Below are 18,538 nucleotides of genomic sequence, written 5' to 3' on the forward strand. Positions count from 1 at the left end.
CGCCCCGGCGCTGCGGGGCCGAACAGGGGCGGGCGGGCGGCCGCTCCTCTCATCGGGGGGCCGGGCCGGGCGCCAGCCGTGCGGGGCCCCGCCTCGTCGCGGGCGGCGGAGGCGCAGGCGCGGCGGCCCCGGCTGCGGCAGAAGCAGAGCCAGCGGCGGAGCCGGTCGGGCGGCGGCGGGATGGCGGCGCCTCTGAGCGACGGGGAGCGGCGGAAGCAGATCAGCGTGCGGGGGATCGCGGGGCTGGGGGACGTGGCGGAGGTGCGCAAGAGCTTCAACCGCCACCTCCACTTCACCCTCGTCAAGGACCGCAACGTCGCCACCCCCCGCGACTACTACTTCGCGCTGGCCCACACGGTGCGCGACCACCTGGTGGGGCGCTGGATCCGCACCCAGCAGCACTACTACGAGCGGGACCCCAAGGTGAGCCCCGACCGGTTCCGCCGGGCCCCGCCGCGGGGGGAAGCCGGGCCCCGGGGGGACGGGGATGAGGACGAGGGCGCGGCGGCTGCGCCTTCCCCGTCGGCCCCGCGGGTGTCTCTGTGTCCCACTGCGGATGTGGCCCGTGGGCATCCCCACAGCCGCGTCCCTTGCATGCACCTCACCGTGGCCGTGTCCCCTTGCCATGGCTGTGTCTCTAGTGCACCTCACCACGGCTTCTTCCTCATGGGCATCGCCACAGCCGTACCTCTTGCATGCACCCTGCAGGGCTGTGTTCCCCCACAGGCATCGCCACGGCCATATACCTTGCGTGCACAAGGCCGTGATCCTCACACACACCGCTATGGCTGTGTCCCTGTGGGCATCACCATGGCCGTGTCCCCCGCACACATCTTGCCATGGTTGTGTCTCCATGGACATCGCCACGGCCATGTCCCTCATGCAGTTTGCTATGGCTGTGTCCCCACAAGCCTCTTTACAGCCTTGTCCCAATGAGCCTTGCTGCAGCTCGGGCTTCCCCACGACTGTGACCCCCTGTGCCTTGTTGCAGCCACGCTCCCTGTGATCCCCCTGTAAGCCTGTCCTCACATGGACCTTGCTGCCGCCAGCTCTTCTGCACACTTCACCGCAGCCATGTCCTGCACTCACACCCCCGCGGTGGTGTCCCCTGTGGGCACCGTCACCTTTGTGTTTCGGCACATGCCAGCACAGCCCTGTCCTGGCTCTGCTCCTGCAGAGCCCGCAGGCAGCTCAGCTTTGAGGCTGGAGAGGAGTTTCTTGCCTCATGCAAACCAGACAAGCTCTCCCAGGTCACCAAACCCTGGGGAGTTGGTGGTTCCCAAGGAACTCGGCATGCTCCCTCCTCTCCTCCCGACTTGTCAAGTCAGGACAGCGATGCTGGAGATGTTGGGGGCTGCAGGGTGTTATCCAGCCTTAATCCTTTTGAATTAAGACCTGATCCAGCACTTAACCAGAGAGCCCCAGAGGGCAGGTGTGTACTGGAAAAGGCACATTCCTTCCCAGCAGGCAGCTGCCTCCCCGGTCAACTCTTTTCTTGGGGTTATGAATATTGCCTTGACACAAGAAACAAACTGCACTTTCTCACCAGTACGGCTGCACACACGCTGGGAGTTACGCCGGTGCGTGGAGCTCTCCCTTTTATCCTTACTCACACAAATGCGCTCTGATCCGTATTGCTGCACTAGCAGAAGGGATTGTACAGATCCCACAAAGGCTAAGAGGAGCTTGGAATGCGTTTGCTTAGATTTTTGCTAGAAACACGTCCCTGTGGGAGACTAAAAGGAGTAAAGTATTTATGCAACTGTGCGATGTTTTCAGTCTTTCCGATGAGCCCCAAGGAACAGATGGACCCTTTTGGAGTCCCAGCAGAGGTGGCAGAGCGGGTAATCCTGCTGCTTAGCGTGTTCCAAGGCTAGCAGGGCAAGATCCCAGCTATGGAGGAAAGAGGTTCAAGGGGAAGTACAGTTTAAAGTCAGGCTATTGCTCCGTTAAAAATTCCTGTTTATTTATAAAAATATCTATGGCGATAAATCTGAGGGCAAAAGTTTGCATAGCCTGATTCTCATCCTACAAACAGGCTTTCATTAGCATTCGCGGCACAGGCACAGCTCCTCTGAAACTTGGAAGGTCACCTCAGAGCAGCCTGTCTTGCACGGTTGTGCCAGGAACCCTGCCACCCGTGGGACAGTTTATTTGTTCAATAGGGTGATACGTGTGCGTGAAACTTGGCATGAGGCGGACAGGAGGACCCGCGCGATACGAGTGCTGGAAAATCGCTAGCAGGAAGGGGCCTGGCCCTGAGCCTGGCTGGTGTGCATGGGGCGAGGGGCTCGCTCCAGCTTTCAGCAAGCTCTAGATCAGCTTCAGCTCAGCATGGGAAAACTTTAAAAGCCCAGCATAAGCATCACCTCAACTGAGCTTGACGGCATATAAATATACCATTCACCATCCTAGATAATTCTTGCCCTTAGTTAATTAGGGAAACACTTAACAGGGAACGAGATTTTTCTATAGAAGGCTGTTGGCAGGGAGACGCGCAGCGGAGGGTTGGCTAGCGTCCCGTGCGAGATCCTGACAAACAAACTGTGTTGCGTGGTGTTCAGGAGCAGGCGCCAAGAGCCAGTTTGGGAAGACATCCCTACTCTGGAAAGCACTCGAGTCTGCTCTTAATTTTAAGTGACTTTGGTGAAAGTGAAATGCTCTGCTGTGTGTAAGTGTCTTGCTTTGCCTCCCCAGCGCATTTACTACCTGTCGTTGGAGTTCTACATGGGCCGCACCCTGCAGAACACCATGGTGAACCTGGGCCTGCAGAATGCTTGCGATGAAGCCATTTACCAGGTGACATCTTGGGATACCGGGGTCCCCCTGAGGAACTGGCTAAACTTTTCCACACGGACGTCTGGGTATCTGTATTTCCCAGGGCTGCCTCCTAATGATGTGTTATTTTGACTAAATGAAGTGAGGCTTGGTTCTCTGTTAGTGGTTTTCATCCCCTAGAGAAGTCCATGTGGGACCTTGGGCTTCCTTGAGAGTTGGAGTATGGTTTTCTCAAACCACTATTTTCCTGTAGTGGCTGGGAAAAATCCAGAAAAGTATCCAGAAAGCAACACCCAGTATTCCAAAAGACTAAGGAGTCCCAGGCTGCAAATAGTTTTCCATTACTAGGAGAGATGATGGCTCATCACGGGAGATGTAGTCTAATGGGGGAGGCTGGGCCAGGAGGGGAAACTGGAGCACCAAAACACCAAATTACAGTTCATACGAGCAGGTACACAAGGCACTGCAGCAGTGCTACAGATAAAAGTGAATCACTGGGAAGGAAGAAAGGGAGGAAGTAGTTTGCTCGAATTAAAATAATGAGTTCAAACTGGAAAAAGCACAGTTGAGTACCACCAAGGCAATCAGAAACGTGAAGCCATGGTTACTTAGGCTTGCAGCCATCTCTGCAGCAGAACAGTTACCTTTTTGACAGAGTATGAGGTTTTGGGCTTTCTCACCCAAAAGCTTTATGTCTCCCCTCCTCATCCCCCCCCACCCCACTGGACTGATCCAAGTTACACTTTCTAGCAGAAGTTGGACTCTGTCACTGTCTCTCAAAATGAGGTGCTATGATTCCTGATGAAATATCCCGGCCGGCCAGCACTTTCCCTGCCAAGGAATGGGAAGGGATTTCCAGGGAGGGACCTGACACGTTTCCTCTCTGAGGTATCATGCCTCAGAAGGCAGGCTGTTTATTTTCAGGGAGTATCCTCGAGTCCCTTTGCGAGGCATTTTCCACATGCTGGTTTGGCCCAACATGTGAGCGGAGGCTTCCCTCACTGTAGGCTCTGACGTGGAGCTCGTCATGGCCAGTGGCCAGCTGGGATTGGAGGTCTCATATCCAGCATGGCTCTGTCACTGAGAGAATTCGCCTCGGTTTTCATGACCCCATCACACTGTGCATGAGGCTTGCCTGCTTGTGGTTGTAGACCACTGAAGCACTGGGAGAGTGGTTTGGGGAGCAGCCATGGTGTCAGGCTGACTCCCCACTGTCCCCCCTGGCACTGAGGTGAGATACTGCTGCCCTCTGAGAGGCAGCATTTCTTGACTCTTGGAGAGTCCTTGCTGCTGGCACGCTTAGCCTTCATCCAGCAGCAGCCCGCAAGCCAGAGAACAAATGACCTGAGAGATGCAGCAGAAGAAACAACCCCTTCCAGCCGTGGACTCTGGCCAAGGAGCTTGGTGGCAGGCGGGGCAGGATGCGGGAAGACACAGAGCGTAACAGCAAACACTGCAGTAACCAGCTGCCAGCGTGGTCGTGCCCTTCCTCAAGGACTGGGCAGGCGCGAGCAGAGGGGCAGCGTGCATACCTGGGCAGGATTCGGCTGTCCCTCGCATGCCAGCTTGGCCACTCACCATCCTGTCTCCCACAGCGAGTTTGGTGGAAGGGCCTCCTGACATGAGGGACTGCCGGGAGACAAGTGTTTTGTTTAAGGTCTCTAAGGAAACCTAGTTCATGAGAAAGCAACGTTTGATGATGGGCTAAATTGTTCTCCAATTAACTGGGCTGCCCGGGGACCAGAGGCTGGTGAGACGCTTTGTGGGGAAGGGAGGATGGGGGCATGTAGAGACCCCCGCAGGTTTAATTTCCCATGGCATGGGTTGTTTTGGGATCTGTGTTTGCCATCCTCAGAGAGCAGCCCCAGGGCGTGGGCTTCGGGTGCTGACGTGTTCTGCTGTGGCTCTTTCCCCAATAGCTGGGTTTGGACGTGGAGGAGCTGGAAGAAATCGAAGAAGATGCTGGGCTGGGAAATGGAGGCCTGGGCCGCCTGGCAGGTAGTGTGGGGAGAGGGGAGCCCCCTGCTCGCACAGAGTGCACGGGGACTGAGGGTGGCCTGTCTGGAGACTGTCACACCCTCACTGCCAGCACCACAGTGGGACAGCATGCAGACCTCAGCCCACATCCGCCCTGCAGCCCTTCAGCAGCGTGGTGCCCTCTTGCCTGCTCCTGGCTGGCCAGAAACGAGCCCCTTCCCCGGTGAGAGCATCCAGGAGATGTAGTTGTGTAGTCAGCAGCACAGCAGGCGGGGCTGCGGCTGAAAGAGGCTGTCTGGAGCCTTTCTCCTCACGTCTCTGTGAAATCTCTCACTTTTCAGAGGCACACAAGCAGCTCTCACGTAGGCAGATTGTTGGCTGCTATTTTATTCTGTCTGTCCCACGGGACTGCTGGAGAAAAGAGCTCTCCAACACAGAGGAAGTGCCGAGGTTGATCTTTACCAGAGCTGCCTCGGATTGAGGGCTGGAAGGGTTTGCTTTGAAAGCAATAATAGCAAAGTAGCTGGTGAAGCAGCGAGTCAGGGTCAGAAGCCCTGCTTTACCAGGCAGGCAGGCTTAGAGCAAGGTGTGGGCACCTTGAGCAAGTTTAGAAGATCTCTTTGCAACACACCTGGATTTGGATTTTTGGTGACCCATCCTTGTCATCGGCAACTTTGGGGTGTTCCAGGTGGCTCGGCAGGACGTGCATGGGGTCCTGCTGCAGGCTATCCCCATCTGTCCCTGCTGCATGTGGGTTTCCTCAGGGTAATAAATGTTTCCAGCGGCATTGGTCTTGACAGCTCCTCGCCCCCGTGCACAGCACGCCATAGCAGGTGCAGCAAGCGAGGGTTGAGTTTCCTTGCAGCGTGACCATGCTCTGCCCTTGCAGCTTGCTTCCTGGACTCCATGGCCACGCTGGGACTGGCAGCGTATGGTTACGGCATCCGCTACGAATTTGGTATCTTCAATCAGAAGATTGTCGACGGCTGGCAGGTACATTGGCAAACTCAAGTCACCCTTTCTCCTTCTGTTTCTTGCTGCGGTGGCTGCCTCTGCCTGTGGACGAGGCCTGGCCACACAAATGGCACTGCAGTGCCTTGGTCTGTTCGTAAACTGGGCACCTGAGCCCATCACCTGGTGCCAGATGGGCTGTAACTTGCTACTGCTTGTGCTCTGACCGCCTGAGCAAAGAAATGTGGGTGGTGCGTGTGCAGCAGGCGCTCACCCAGGAGTACGTGCAAGCTCACCCACACCAGTGACCAACCTGGCAAGACGGTGTTGGAGCTGAGCCCACAGGGCATGGCTGGGACCAGAGGTCTCCCTGCCCACGGCTCCACGGCACAGCTGCCACAACCCGAGAGCCCCATCCAGCCGGGCAGTGAGTGGGCAAGGGGTCAGGCTAAGGATGGAGATGTGGCTGAACACCTCGGGAAGGTGTCTGGTGGAGGATGAATTTGAACATGATGGAACACGTGCAAGTGCCTGGGGTGCTGCTGCTCCTGCAGGTTCCCTGGGAGACTGGCAGTGGGGGCTTAAACAGGGACTCCTTGTAGCGTTTATGGTCATAATATTTTCTAAGTGAAAATAGGCTAAAAAACTGCCCTAGCTGCAAGTTTTCCCCAGTGTATGTCTGGAAATGGTTTCCATTAGGAGACTTGCCTTGCTTCTGAGCATAAAACACCTTTTTTCCTCTTGAAATAGCTCTCTACAAGTCAGGGAGGGTGAGAGGTTTGAGGGTTGTTCTCTCCTCCTTCTCCACAAAGAAGCTGCCATGCTAGGCCCTACAAATGGTGAAAACGGGGAAAAAACATCCACTGTAATTGACTTACAGTCAGTTACACTTAAAAAAACCCCAGAGGTGGTGGCAAGGCTGGGTTGTGGCTCAGACCTGCCCCCCGCCTGGCAGAGAAATGCCCGCAGGCACAGAGCATCTCTCCAAGTGCCTCAGCCCCTCCGGTTTCTGGTGCACATCAGCTCAGCTTGGTTGTTCTGCTGAATTCACTCCCATTGGTGCTGTTAGGAGCAGAGAGGAGAAATCCTCTCTGGCAGAGGGCAGAGCAGTTAGCAAGACGTGGTTTACAAGGGGTGGTTTGTGGCCAGGAACAGCACTGATGGGCTTCTAGGGAACCACATCCCACGTATCCCACTGTCACAGTCAAACTGGATGTAAAGCCCTCGAGACAGACTGAGTGCAGGGATTCACGCAGTTTGGGTGGTTTAAACCTATATGGCTCTGCAAAGCCCATAGAGGGCGATTTATTTATACCAGCTTGGATGTAGTCATCCATGTTTTGAACAGCCCAGCTGTCCTCTAGAGGCCTCTGCATATCCATTTTTAAAGCCAGCTTACTAAAGCTTTGCTTTTAAACTGGCCTCCCTTCGGAGAGCCTAGTTTAGCCTTTGCTTGGAGACACAAGCCATCACTTGAACCCTGTTTGCTTCTTGCAGGTGGAGGAGGCTGATGACTGGCTACGCTACGGCAATCCCTGGGAGAAAGCTCGCCCAGAGTACATGCTCCCCGTGCACTTCTACGGCCGCGTGGATCACACCCCCGAGGGCGTGAAGTGGATCGACACCCAGGTATCAACATCTCCCTTGGTGCTGGGCTGGGGGAGGACGGGTCAGGGGAGCATGGAGGGGGAGAGTCTGTCCTTGGGGCTGCCTCTTTCCCGGTCTGGCAAAAGTCTTTCTGCTACCCTTGCAATTACAAAGGTGACTTTGTTGGCTATGGCTGCAGCAGGATTTGAGGAAAAAGAGGGATGATATTCAGTCACAGCTGTAACTTCAGATCAGTTGGGGCCTCCTTCTCTACTGATCTCCACGGTGAAGCCCCATAGTCTTGCATGGATTTTTGTTGGAGGAGGACCATATCCCTGGCAGCTGTGCTAGGCTCCTTCCACACTGCTCCTGGCTACTGTTTGCTCAAACCCAGTGGTTTTGCGGGTTGAGATTCATCTCGTGGGATGGCCATGGAGCAATCCTGTGGGTGTTTAACTCCTGTGATCAGAGCAAGTTCCTCTTTCCCAGACCAGCCTGATGGGTATAGTGCTGTCAGGGGCGGCTGGAAGCACGGTTTCAAGTCTCCAGTCTGCCTGGAGGCCTTGTTTTGTGGCATCGTGGGGAGCAAATGCTTCTTCAGCCTCCCACGGTTGGAGGTAATGCTGTGCTTCAGGAACATGTGCCTGCTCAGAGCACAGGCTGCTGCATTGTAAATGCATTTCAGTCTTACAGCTGAGGAAGGCAAGCTTTAAAAAGGCACAGATTTATTAAGGGGATTTAAGATGTTTCAGCCTCTCCTGTCTAAGCACTGCCCAGGATGGAGGGAGGAAGGACTATGAATTTCTCTGGGATTCAGGGACATGACCTAGCCTTGTTCCCATGATGTTTAAGGGTGTCTCAGCCTGACAAGCCAGCTCTGTCCATCCGAGGAGCGCACAGTCATAAAGCCAAGCCATTCTCTTCAGCACCAAGAGCTGAAGCTCAGTTGCAGAGTTGCCTGGGCCCACTCAGAGGAGAAATAAATAATGTCCTTTTCCAGGGACCCTGGTTGTTGAAGGCCATTGTTGAATGACCTAGGCCATTTCCAGGACACACACAGTGCAGGGGTTCAACACCACAGCCCTGTGAACAGCATGGAGGCACTGTGCCAGAGCTCTCTGGGGAAGCAGACATCCACCTGGAGACCGAGTGCCCTTGCCTTTAAATGTGCTCCTCTTCTGACCCCAGCGGTAGTCCAGGGTGTCAGGGATTCCAAGCAGTGCAATGGAAATGCTGCTTCCTGCAAGGAGGTGAATTTTCAGATAGTGCTGTTAAGGGAATAAGTTAGAAAGGCTCAAAAAAGCCAAAGACACGGTCACCAAATATAGTATCACTCAGTTCATGTGATGTGTGCCCCAGTCCCGTGGCTCAGGCAGGGCAGGCTTTCTGCCAGCTTCCACGTTCGGAGCTGGTAATAGCAGCTTTGAGAGCTTGAGCTCTCGCTGATTCTCCCTAGAGGGGAAATGTTGCTGATGCCAGCACGAAGAGGCTGTTGAGCGCCAACATGCTGATCTGCCTGGGTTTTCCCTGCCCTGTAAGCACAGCTCCTTCAGTTCTCCGTTACCTCTCACGTCTTTGCTTGGGGACAGCCTCTGGCTGCCGGGCTGTCGTGCCAGTACACGCTGACTTGTTCAGGAGGATGCTGGCTCCTTTTGACAGCGTCAGTGAGGCAGCCCAGGCTCCGTGCTGCAGGATCTGGGCCTTGCTCTGCAAGCACCGTTCAGCTCTGCTGGCATAAGCCCTCAGCCTCTTTGTTCCAGGCTGAGGTCTGGGTGCCTTGCCTTGCTACTCAGCAGGTCTGGAGGCACGCAGATGTTGGCACAGCAGTAAGCTGGAGCACACAAGCTTGGAAGCACACCCATGCCTTTCTGGGCTAGTGTAATCTGAGCTGGGAGCCCCAGTGTTACTCCCTGTAGCCATGTGTGCAGCATCTTGATGCTTAAGCATCATCCGTAGGCTGCACTAATAGTTTTGTACTCATGTTCAGTTTGGGTGCTGGAGATTTCAGCAGATTTACCCAGGCAGGTTCAACAAACCTTGAACATTGGGTGAATTGCTGTGGGAATGGTGCTGTGGCGGTAAGGTTTGGACCTGGCAGGCTGCAGAAGGCTAACAGGAAGGATGCGGGCTGTGGAGTTTATCCCAGATGGAAACACAAAGGTCCCAGCCGCCTTGGCCCTACCCCAGCGCAGACAGAATTGCAGTGGCCAGCTGAGGATGCTTGCAGTGCTCTGGTGAATGACTAATTGGCATAGGAAGGTCAGCAGGTTGTTTGCAAAACTCGTTTACATTTCATTGATGGGCTTGTAGCTCCTGTTTGTCAGTAAAGCTCCGAACAGCTCTGCTTCCCCTATTAATACTCTCTCAGTGGGTGCTGGAAGTGCCCATGATAGCAGGGAAGTCTGTGAAGCTCAGGAGATGTGTTTTAGTGAGGTGAGATCCTTGAGATCCTTACCACAGCCAGGAATTGCCTGGATTCTTCCTGCAGAGGTTTCAGCTGCTTTCCCACCTTCCCTGAGACCACTGTGCTGCTAATCAGAGGGGAGTCCTGTCCTTTTTCAGGTTGTCCTTGCTATGCCTTATGACACGCCAGTGCCAGGATACAAGAACAACACGGTGAACACCATGAGGCTGTGGTCAGCAAAAGCACCCAATGACTTCAACCTCCAAGAATGTAAGTGCTATCCCTCCACTGCCTCTCTTCTGGCCCGGCTGGGACATGGATGTTCCTGTGTGCGTAGCACCCGGCACAGCACTCTCCGTCTGGCCTGCTTTATCCATATCCCCTGGCTACCTCTGAAACACAGCGCTGTGTGCGCATCCATGGATCACACTACCTCCAACCACTTCCAGAGCCCTCATGCACCAGGACACCCAGCCATCCTCCTTCCATCCCCATCACGCTCTCCAAACCTGCCCTATGCCTTCCCCAAGTGACAGACCACCTGTGACTGCGTTCCCCACATCACCAAATGAGCTGCAGACCCACGCTTGCCATGGAGGGTCATTTCTGTGCAGCATCATCCCTTAGTGCTGAAGGAAAAGAGCAGCACAGCCCACTTTACTGTTGGTTTCCTTTGGGTCCATGCGTGACCTCTCTAGTGTGCTTTCTAGGCTCTAATTGTGGTGCTGAAGAGCAGATAACAGGGCAACTAACATACCAAATGCCAGTGCTAGGCTGTGACAGAAGGGGAAGACTGATCTGATGTGTTCTTCCATAGTGGCAAGCAGAGAGATGTGTGTGTTCAAGCAGCCCTGCCTGGAGAACCTGTGTGGGACAAGGGGTGATGGCTCTTGAGTCCTCATAATGTCATCTCAACTCTTAATCGGCAGCTGGGACCTGGGTTTTGGATGAGACTTTTGTACCCTTTAGGAGTTGAGGGTGATTGCGGTCTTTGTGCTGCTTTGCCCTGCCCCATTTCTCCTTAGTCCGGAAGCAAGATGGCTGGTAACTTGCTTCCTTTGTTTGCCTTCTCTGGCTGCTATCTGTCTTCAGTTTCTGTCTGTCCTTCCTGACACGTGTGTCTTGAGAAACTGCATGGAGATGTACCTTTCTCTAATCCCATCTTCTTCTGTCTCCCTGGTGCCTTTCGTACATGTACATTCCCATTCGTGTTTCATTAATACCAGCCTGAATGTTCCTGTTACAAATCTCTCTACGAGAGAAGATGGAAAAGCACAGTGTCAGGGACCTGCCTGAACCGCTGCAGCTGCTGCAGTGCTGTGTGTATTTCTCTCTTGCTGCAGTCAATGTAGGTGACTACATCGAGGCGGTGTTGGACAGAAACCTGGCAGAAAACATATCCAGAGTCCTGTACCCAAATGACAACGTGAGTGACTCTCTTGCCTCTCTTCCCTGCTGCTCGGGATCATCCTCCCTTTAGTTGTATCACCTTGTTTGCAAGCGCTGGAAGGTCATGGCCACCTGATTGTCCTGGTTTGAGGATTTTTAATACAATAGGTTGGCCCTGTAATTCTCAGTGAACAGATGCAGCTCTGCTGGCTCCGGAGGGTCTCTGCTGACTGATGGCAGCTCAGAGTCTGCCCCATATTGTACAGTTGCTCTGTTCCCTGCTGCAAGGAGGGGAAGACATACTACTCCTTCAAATGCCAGACAGTTGCCAGCTTACATGGCTTACCCTTTGCAAAAGTAAGCTGTCATTTCAGAAGTAGCCATGAGGGGGGACTCGTTTCCATCCCCAGGTCGAGGGATTTCTCACTGCAGGGACTGTCCCAGGCCATGCACTCACCAGGCACCTGATCCAAAAGAGGAGAGCCCTCACTTTCCAGTTATGGATTAGCATCTGTGCTGGAGAAGCTCATCTCTGGCACTTTAACCCCATCCTCTCTTTCCTGTTGGTGTTTTAAAATAGACCAGTGTAAAGTGTAGTGCGCGTGGGAGGCAGCTGGCATGTCCAGAGACACTGGCTCCTGGCTATCGCAGGGAGTCCAAAATCCTTGCTCTAAAAACCCTGTAAAGGGTCTTGAAGTGAGGGCGGGAGCTGCTCTTGCTCTGTAGGAGCAGCGTGGATGTGGCAGGTTCTGTTGCCCTCTGGGGGCAGCTGTTTGGGATGCTGGGTCCCTTGTCAGTCCCTACAGCTGCTGCCCCATCAGAGGCAGTATGAGAAAAATCCACGTTTGCCCTGATGAGGTGCTGAACCTGTGAGGCCTGTTGGGAAGCCCATGAGTGGACAGGAGCATCTCCAGGGGACTGGCTGCCAACTGGGGGTGGCAGCTGCAGCACTGATGGCTGTGGTCTCCCCACTTGCAGTTCTTTGAAGGCAAGGAGCTGCGGCTGAAACAGGAGTACTTTGTGGTGGCTGCTACCCTCCAAGACATCATCCGGCGCTTTAAGTCCTCCAAATTTGGCTGTCGAGACCCTGTGAGAACATGCTTTGAAACCTTCCCAGACAAGGTGAGTTTGTGGACAGAGAGGGTCCGAGGGCGTTTCAGCCAGACCTGCCTATCCTGAGGGAGAGCAGGATGCTCAGGACCAAGCAGGGGCATGTATACAAAGACCCTGGCAATTTGGGTTGGAAAACAGGTGATCTCTGGACCTATCTTGCCAGGGAAAAACTTGCAATTTGGAGCAAAACTTGCAAAGGTTGAACGAAAAGCTCTGTCCTAGGAGCTCTGTCTGTTTCTGGGGTGTGTGCCACGAGAAGAGGCTCGTGGCCGACCCTCATCTCAGCCCCATGCATGTGGGATACTGTCACAGTCCTATCACTGCCAGATCTGAGCCCAGCAAGTCTGTGTTGCAGGTGGCAATTCAACTGAATGACACCCACCCTGCCCTGTCCATCCCAGAGCTCATGCGGATCCTGGTGGATGTGGAGAAAGTGGATTGGGACAAGGTAAGCAGAGCCGGGAGGTCCATGCTGAACCTTGCAGGGGAAAGAGCTGCTGTCCTGCCCTCACAGGGGGTTTCCTTTCCCCTCCTGGCCTGGGTACGTGCACGTTAACCTGCTGTCTGTAATGCAGGCCTGGGAGATCACGAAACGGACCTGTGCCTACACCAACCACACAGTGCTGCCTGAAGCCCTGGAGCGCTGGCCTGTCTCCATGTTTGAAAAGCTGCTGCCACGTCACCTAGAGATCATTTACGCCCTCAACCAAATGCATCTGGACGTAAGGGACTGGGATGGTCACAGGCTGTAGGAACTCTGGGGGTCTTGATCTGGCTCCTTTAGGATGGGAATGTTCCTAGGTCCTACGGCTGGGTTGCTAATGTCCCTCTTTCTGCCTCCCTGCTTGCCTGTAGCGAGTGGCAGCTCTCTACCCAGGCGACATTGACCGTCTCCGCAGGATGTCAGTGATCGAGGAAGGAGACTGCAAACGTATTAACATGGCGCACCTCTGTGTGATTGGCTCCCATGCGGTCAACGGCGTGGCCCGTATCCACTCTGACATTGTGAAGAACTCAGTGTGAGTTGGGGGACACCCAAGGCACGCACCCTCTCCTCTCACTGGGCTTTGCCCGCAAGCCTGGGGGTCTATCTGGAGCCATCAGGTGTCAAGGTCTGCTTTGGTGGCCTTGCTAGGCATGGCGGGCTGGGGACACAGCCACATTTGTGTGCGTGCAAGGTCTCACTCATCTCCCTTGGCTGGTGAAACCTTTGGCTTACGGCTGAGGAAGGGCCTAAGAGGCAGCTTAGAGAGTTCACACTTGTTACAGGGAGATCTGCAGACTGCCCCGTGTCAGGAGCCTGGGCAGTGGGGGTCCAGCTGAAGCTCTGGGCCGTGGTGAGTGGTTCAGAGCTCCCTGGTGTTGCAGGTTCAAGGATTTCTATGAACTGGAGCCAGAGAAGTTTCAGAACAAGACGAACGGGATCACGCCGAGGCGCTGGCTCCTGCTGTGCAACCCGGGACTGGCCGACGTTATCGCTGAGGTGAGTTGCAAGCATCTAAAGTGAGGGGCTGAGCATGGCCCGTTGGCTTCTGATCACCTCTTTGTGTGGTCTGATCAGACCTGCCTAACGCCTGGCAGATGTGAGTGAGGACAGCCTGGGAGGAGCATGCCTGTTGCACATGCAGGGGTGAGACTGGCTGGGCTTTAGAGTTGGTGATGAAGAGTTGGCCAAAAAAGTTGCAGAAATTTGGATCTGGTTCACTGCCTTCACAGTGGCTACACACAACCACAGTGTGTGAAATGGGGTGTCTGCAGAAGCATTCAGCTTCACAGGGACAAAGGAGCTCCCTTGGAGCTCCAGCCCCAGTTATGTCTCTTTAACACAGGTTTTTGCTTCACACTGTGACATGCCATAGCTGAATAATGTCCTGCAATTAAATGTATATTTATGCCCTGCTGCTCAGTTTCTCCAGCTTCCAAGAGGCTCTGGTGCATGTGCACACACCCTCTTTCTAAAGCTCCTGGAGACAGAAGGACTTGTTTGGGTTTTTGCAAGTGCCCTATTTCCCCTGTACCTTTGGGCTCCCTGATGACACAGAGGACTAACCTCACCATAAGAAACTGCCCCTTTTCCTGGCCAGAGTGCCTCTTCCAGTTCCCAATGGGACTGTGCCATCTCTGTTGGGGAAGTGCAGTTGTGGACTGGGTGACGTGTCTCATGGGTGGGATGTCCCTCTCTTGGTTTGTTCTTTTAGAAAATTGGGGAAGGCTTTATCACAGATCTGAGCCAGCTGAAGAAGCTACTGGATTTCATCAATAATGAGACTTTTATCAGGGATGTTGCAAAAGTCAAACAGGTAATGTGCACTGGAGGGGGTGGGGGGAGGAAGGCTAAAGTCACAAACCCATACCTGTTCCTCATCAGATTTTCTTGCCAGGAGAACAAGATGAAGTTTGCAGCCTACTTGGAGGAGCAATACAAGGTCAAGATCAACCCTTCATCCATATTTGATGTTCAGGTCAAGCGAATCCATGAGTACAAGCGGCAACTGCTGAACTGCCTGCATGCTATCACCCTCTACAACCGTAAGTCCTGCCTGGGCTGGTAGGCAAGGGGTGTGTGTCCCAGCCTCTCACTGCCAGGGTTCCTGTGTAAAAGTATGCCAGCTGGTGGCCAAGGACTCCTGAGCCTAGCTCTGCCCTCCTGTCATGAAGGGCTTCTCTCCAGGAGGGAAGACCAAGGGTCTGAAGGATCGTACATAGCTCAGGAAAAGCTCACAGCCCCCATCTCCAGCCCAGCTGGGTCCCAGGGTCCAGGTAACCCCCACACCTGTACAGTAGGTGTTAGGACTGACCTGGTACAAGTCAAAACCCCACTCCCAAGTGCATGCTTCAGGCCCCTCCCCATTCCTGAAGGGAGGCAAGTCATTGGAGCTCTGCATCGTGCTGACTTTGCAGCCCATTTTCACCCAGCACAGCTCCGGCAGATGTCTGGTTGGGCTTCAGGGTCCTGCAAGTTTGCTGGGTCCACATGACATGGGCTGGGATCCCAGCCCACCTCTGATGCACACAATAAGCTCTGTCCAGTTTATCTTCACTTCGGTTGTGTTATGCCCTGCTCTTTCAGGCATCAGAAGCGATCCATCCAAATCCTTTGTGCCCAGGACTATTATGATTGGAGGAAAGGTAACGTATGTTCCAGACTCGGTGCTTGCATGGCTCAGTGGGGATGTGGGGAAGGTGGTGTCCCCTTTCTATGGCTTTGCCGGGCCTGCTGTAGGTTAGCCAGCATGTGTCTGCTGGCGGGCTCTTCAGGAAACACCTGCATGGACTAATCCAACCGAATAGGGCCCCATCGCTCTTTCCCCATGGCTCAGTAGGGTGTTTTTGCTGATCCATGTGAACAACAGAGGTGAGGCCTAGATTCTCCCCGTGGTGAGGATGTGCACTGGCACCTCTCATGCTCTCCCTTCCCTAAAAGCCTTCACCATTTCTGGGCTGCTCTTCTTCAGGCGGCCCCTGGCTACCACATGGCCAAGATGATCATCAAACTCATCACGTCCATCGGTGAGGTCATCAACAACGATCCCTATGTGGGGGACAGGCTCAAGGTCATCTTCCTGGAGAACTACCGGGTATCCTTGGCCGAGAAGGGTACGTCTGGTCTTGTGTAAGCACACATCAGGAGCTGGGCATGTCCCAGCTGAGCCCAGAAACTGGCTGGCCTGAGAGGCTGTCATGGCAGGTCACCTGGCTCTCCCTTAGGAAGGGCCTGAGGGCTCCAGAGAGGGCAGAAGTCAGCTTCATGCAGGAGTGACAGGAGCTGCCTGGGGTTGCGGCAGGGCTGAGCCTGGCTCTGGCCCCAGAGCCATGCTGTTTGGGCTGAGGTTGAGGTCAGCAGGGCCACTAGCAAATGCCCAGGGTTGTTTTGCTGTCCTTGGCCCAGGATGGGGGGAGCTGCAGTGTGCCAAGGATTAACTCCTACCTCTCTTGCACCCGGCAGTGATCCCGGCAGCGGATCTCTCCCAGCAGATCTCCACAGCTGGCACGGAGGCCTCGGGTACCGGCAATATGAAGTTCATGGTGAATGGGGCCCTCACCATTGGTACCATGGATGGGGCCAATGTGGAGATGGCTGAGGAAGCAGGCGAAGAAAACCTCTTCATCTTTGGCATGCGGGTGGAGGATGTGGAGGCCCTGGATCGCCAAGGGTTGGTGCTGGGGAGAACCTAATGCGTGCCAGGCCTTGTCAGATGGGGATACAGGTCCCAGCTCTGCTAGGGAGAGCCGTGATCTCTGGAAAGGACCCCAGCTCTGGAGCAGGAAAAAGTGGGGGGCTGGAGGCAGTGTCCACCCTGGGCTGGTCAGTGGATGGGCCACCAAGGATGCAGCCCAAGCAGCTCTCCCAGAGCACAGTGGCTGTGAATGGGGTGTGAGCCTGGGCACAGTGTTCCAGGCACTGCCACTGGTCTTGGAGCCACTAGCAGGGTCCTCTGACGGACACAGCCCCAGAACAAGGCCCCTCACTCAAGAGCCATACAACATCCTTGCCTGCCCTAGACATGTCAGGTCCCGCTCTCCGGGTGCTGGGCCCCAGGGGAGAGCATCAGTTCCTTACAGCCCATCTCTGCTGGGCACAGGTACAACGCACAGGAGTACTACGAGCGCCTGCCAGAGCTGCGGCAGGCTATTGACCAGATCAGCAGCGGGTTTTTCTCCCCTCGAGACCCCGGTTGCTTCAGGGATGTTGTGAACATGCTCATGCACCACGACAGGTAAGTCCTGGCCAGCATCTCCTTTCCAGCTGGCCTAGGTCCCCCTGGGCAGGGGCTAAGCCCTGCCTGGCCACGGGAAGATGTCTGCACTGCCCTGTCCTGCCAGGCTGGGACCCTACGGCAGGCAGACCCTAGCCTTACTCTGCTTTGGTTTCAGGTTTAAGGTGTTTGCTGACTACGAGGCCTACATTAAATGCCAAGGCCAAGTGGACCAGCTGTTCATGGTAAGAGCTGAACACTAGCGAGGGGGAGGGATGGGGTCCTTGGCCATGGCAGTGGAGGGAGGAGACTGGGGGGGAGGGGGAGTCGGGGGGAACGGGGATGAGCCCTTCTTACAATGACATCGTGCGGGCATGGGGCAGGGTTTGCTGCTTTCGCAACCCCACACCACGGTGTTTAAACCAGCCAAGCTGGTGCCCTGCAAGGCTGGGTGAGGGACTGACTGTTGACATTGCCTTTTCTCTTCCCAGGATCCCCGGGAGTGGACTAAGAAAGTCATCAGGAACATTGCATGCTCGGGCAAGTTCTCCAGTGACAGAACCATCATGGAGTATGCCCGGGAGATCTGGGGTGTGGAGCCATCTGCCACAAAAATCCCCCCACCCAACCTCCCCCGGGATTGATGCAGCACAGAGGGACAGAAGGATGGATGGGTTCCCAGCCCAGGAGGCCTCACCTGCATTTCACCTCCAGTCAGATGGGCTCAGCTCTGCAGAAACAAGGCTTTTCCCTCAGGGGGGGCGGGGGGGAGGGGGTAGAAGGATGCTGTGAGGAGGAGCCCTGAGTGAGGAACAGGAGCTGGGGGAGAGGAGAAAGGACCCTGTGTTTGTACCCATGTATCCAGCCTGCATGTGCTGCATAGTGCTTTTAGTGTGATGACCACAGAGAAGTCTTCCACAGCTGTGCTCCATGCTTAACAAGGGCTTTCCTACTAAATCCTCCCCTCTCCTTGCATGCAGCCTGGCCTAGCCTCCTTGATGCTGCCCTAGAAGCAGGTTTAGCCAACACAGAGTGTGTCTTGCATCCTCCTCCAGCCACCAAGCTAGGGGAGGGAGAGGCCACTGCTGGCTTCTCCGGTCACCCCCCATCCCCATTAACACCTAGAGAAGGCAGGGGGGGCTGGCTGTTAAAGCAGCTGGCCCCAGTGCAGGCACCCACAAATCTATGTGCCACAAGAAGGACAGAGGGCCTGGGATCAGAGACTTCCTTGCCACAGAGCTTGCCATAGCCTCCTCCCACACCTTGTTAACTAAAAGCCCAGTAACCAAGCCACTCCAGGGATTTTTAGCCTCCACAGAGAGTGCTGTACCTGCCACTGCCAGATGGGTGGCTGACCCTGCTGGGCCTATAGGCCCCGAGCAGGCCCTTGGCTGTCCAGGCACAGCTGTGTGCTGGGTGCTACATGGAGGGGGGGACACATGTATTGCATCTCAGCTGGGTCATGCTGCTCCGTGTGTCCCTCCCGGTGCCGGGGTCAGAGTTTAACACCCGTAGTGCTGTGTAGTGCACCAGTACCCCCTGTGTGATACCAACTCATTAAAACAACCAGAACGCCTGCTGGTTTGACTTTGGGCTGACTTGTGACTACTCGAAGCCTGTGGGTACAGGTTGCAACAAGTTC

General features: G+C 54.9%; 1 protein-coding gene across 1 annotated transcript; it reads left to right on the plus strand.

Moving 5' to 3' along the window:
• Positions 1 to 83: 83 nt before the first annotated feature.
• Positions 84 to 18,472, plus strand: PYGB (glycogen phosphorylase B). The gene is made up of 20 exons (XM_054819093.1): positions 84 to 423; positions 2,698 to 2,799; positions 4,698 to 4,776; positions 5,645 to 5,748; positions 7,204 to 7,335; positions 9,856 to 9,967; positions 11,041 to 11,123; positions 12,065 to 12,208; positions 12,555 to 12,647; positions 12,775 to 12,921; positions 13,055 to 13,218; positions 13,568 to 13,682; positions 14,398 to 14,499; positions 14,581 to 14,728; positions 15,270 to 15,328; positions 15,655 to 15,796; positions 16,146 to 16,353; positions 16,783 to 16,917; positions 17,075 to 17,141; positions 17,388 to 18,472. The coding sequence occupies exons 1-20, from the start codon at positions 181 to 183 to the stop codon at positions 17,538 to 17,540; spliced, it is 2,532 nt and encodes an 843-aa protein (XP_054675068.1). The 5' UTR covers positions 84 to 180; the 3' UTR covers positions 17,541 to 18,472.
• Positions 18,473 to 18,538: the final 66 nt, after the last annotated feature.

This window comes from Grus americana, chromosome 3, assembly GCF_028858705.1.
Source record: "Grus americana isolate bGruAme1 chromosome 3, bGruAme1.mat, whole genome shotgun sequence".
NCBI classification, from domain to species: Eukaryota; Metazoa; Chordata; class Aves; order Gruiformes; family Gruidae; genus Grus; species Grus americana.

Excerpts from the sequence above, each read along its gene's own strand:
- PYGB (XM_054819093.1), top strand. The coding sequence starts at position 181 with ATGGCGGCGCCTCTGAGCGACGGGGAGCGGCGGAAGCAGATCAGCGTG. Across the intron at positions 12,209-12,554 it reads TTGAAACCTTCCCAGACAAG|GTGGCAATTCAACTGAATGA; the intron begins GTGAGTTTGTGG and ends TCTGTGTTGCAG. Across the intron at positions 12,922-13,054 it reads TCAACCAAATGCATCTGGAC|CGAGTGGCAGCTCTCTACCC; the intron begins GTAAGGGACTGG and ends GCTTGCCTGTAG.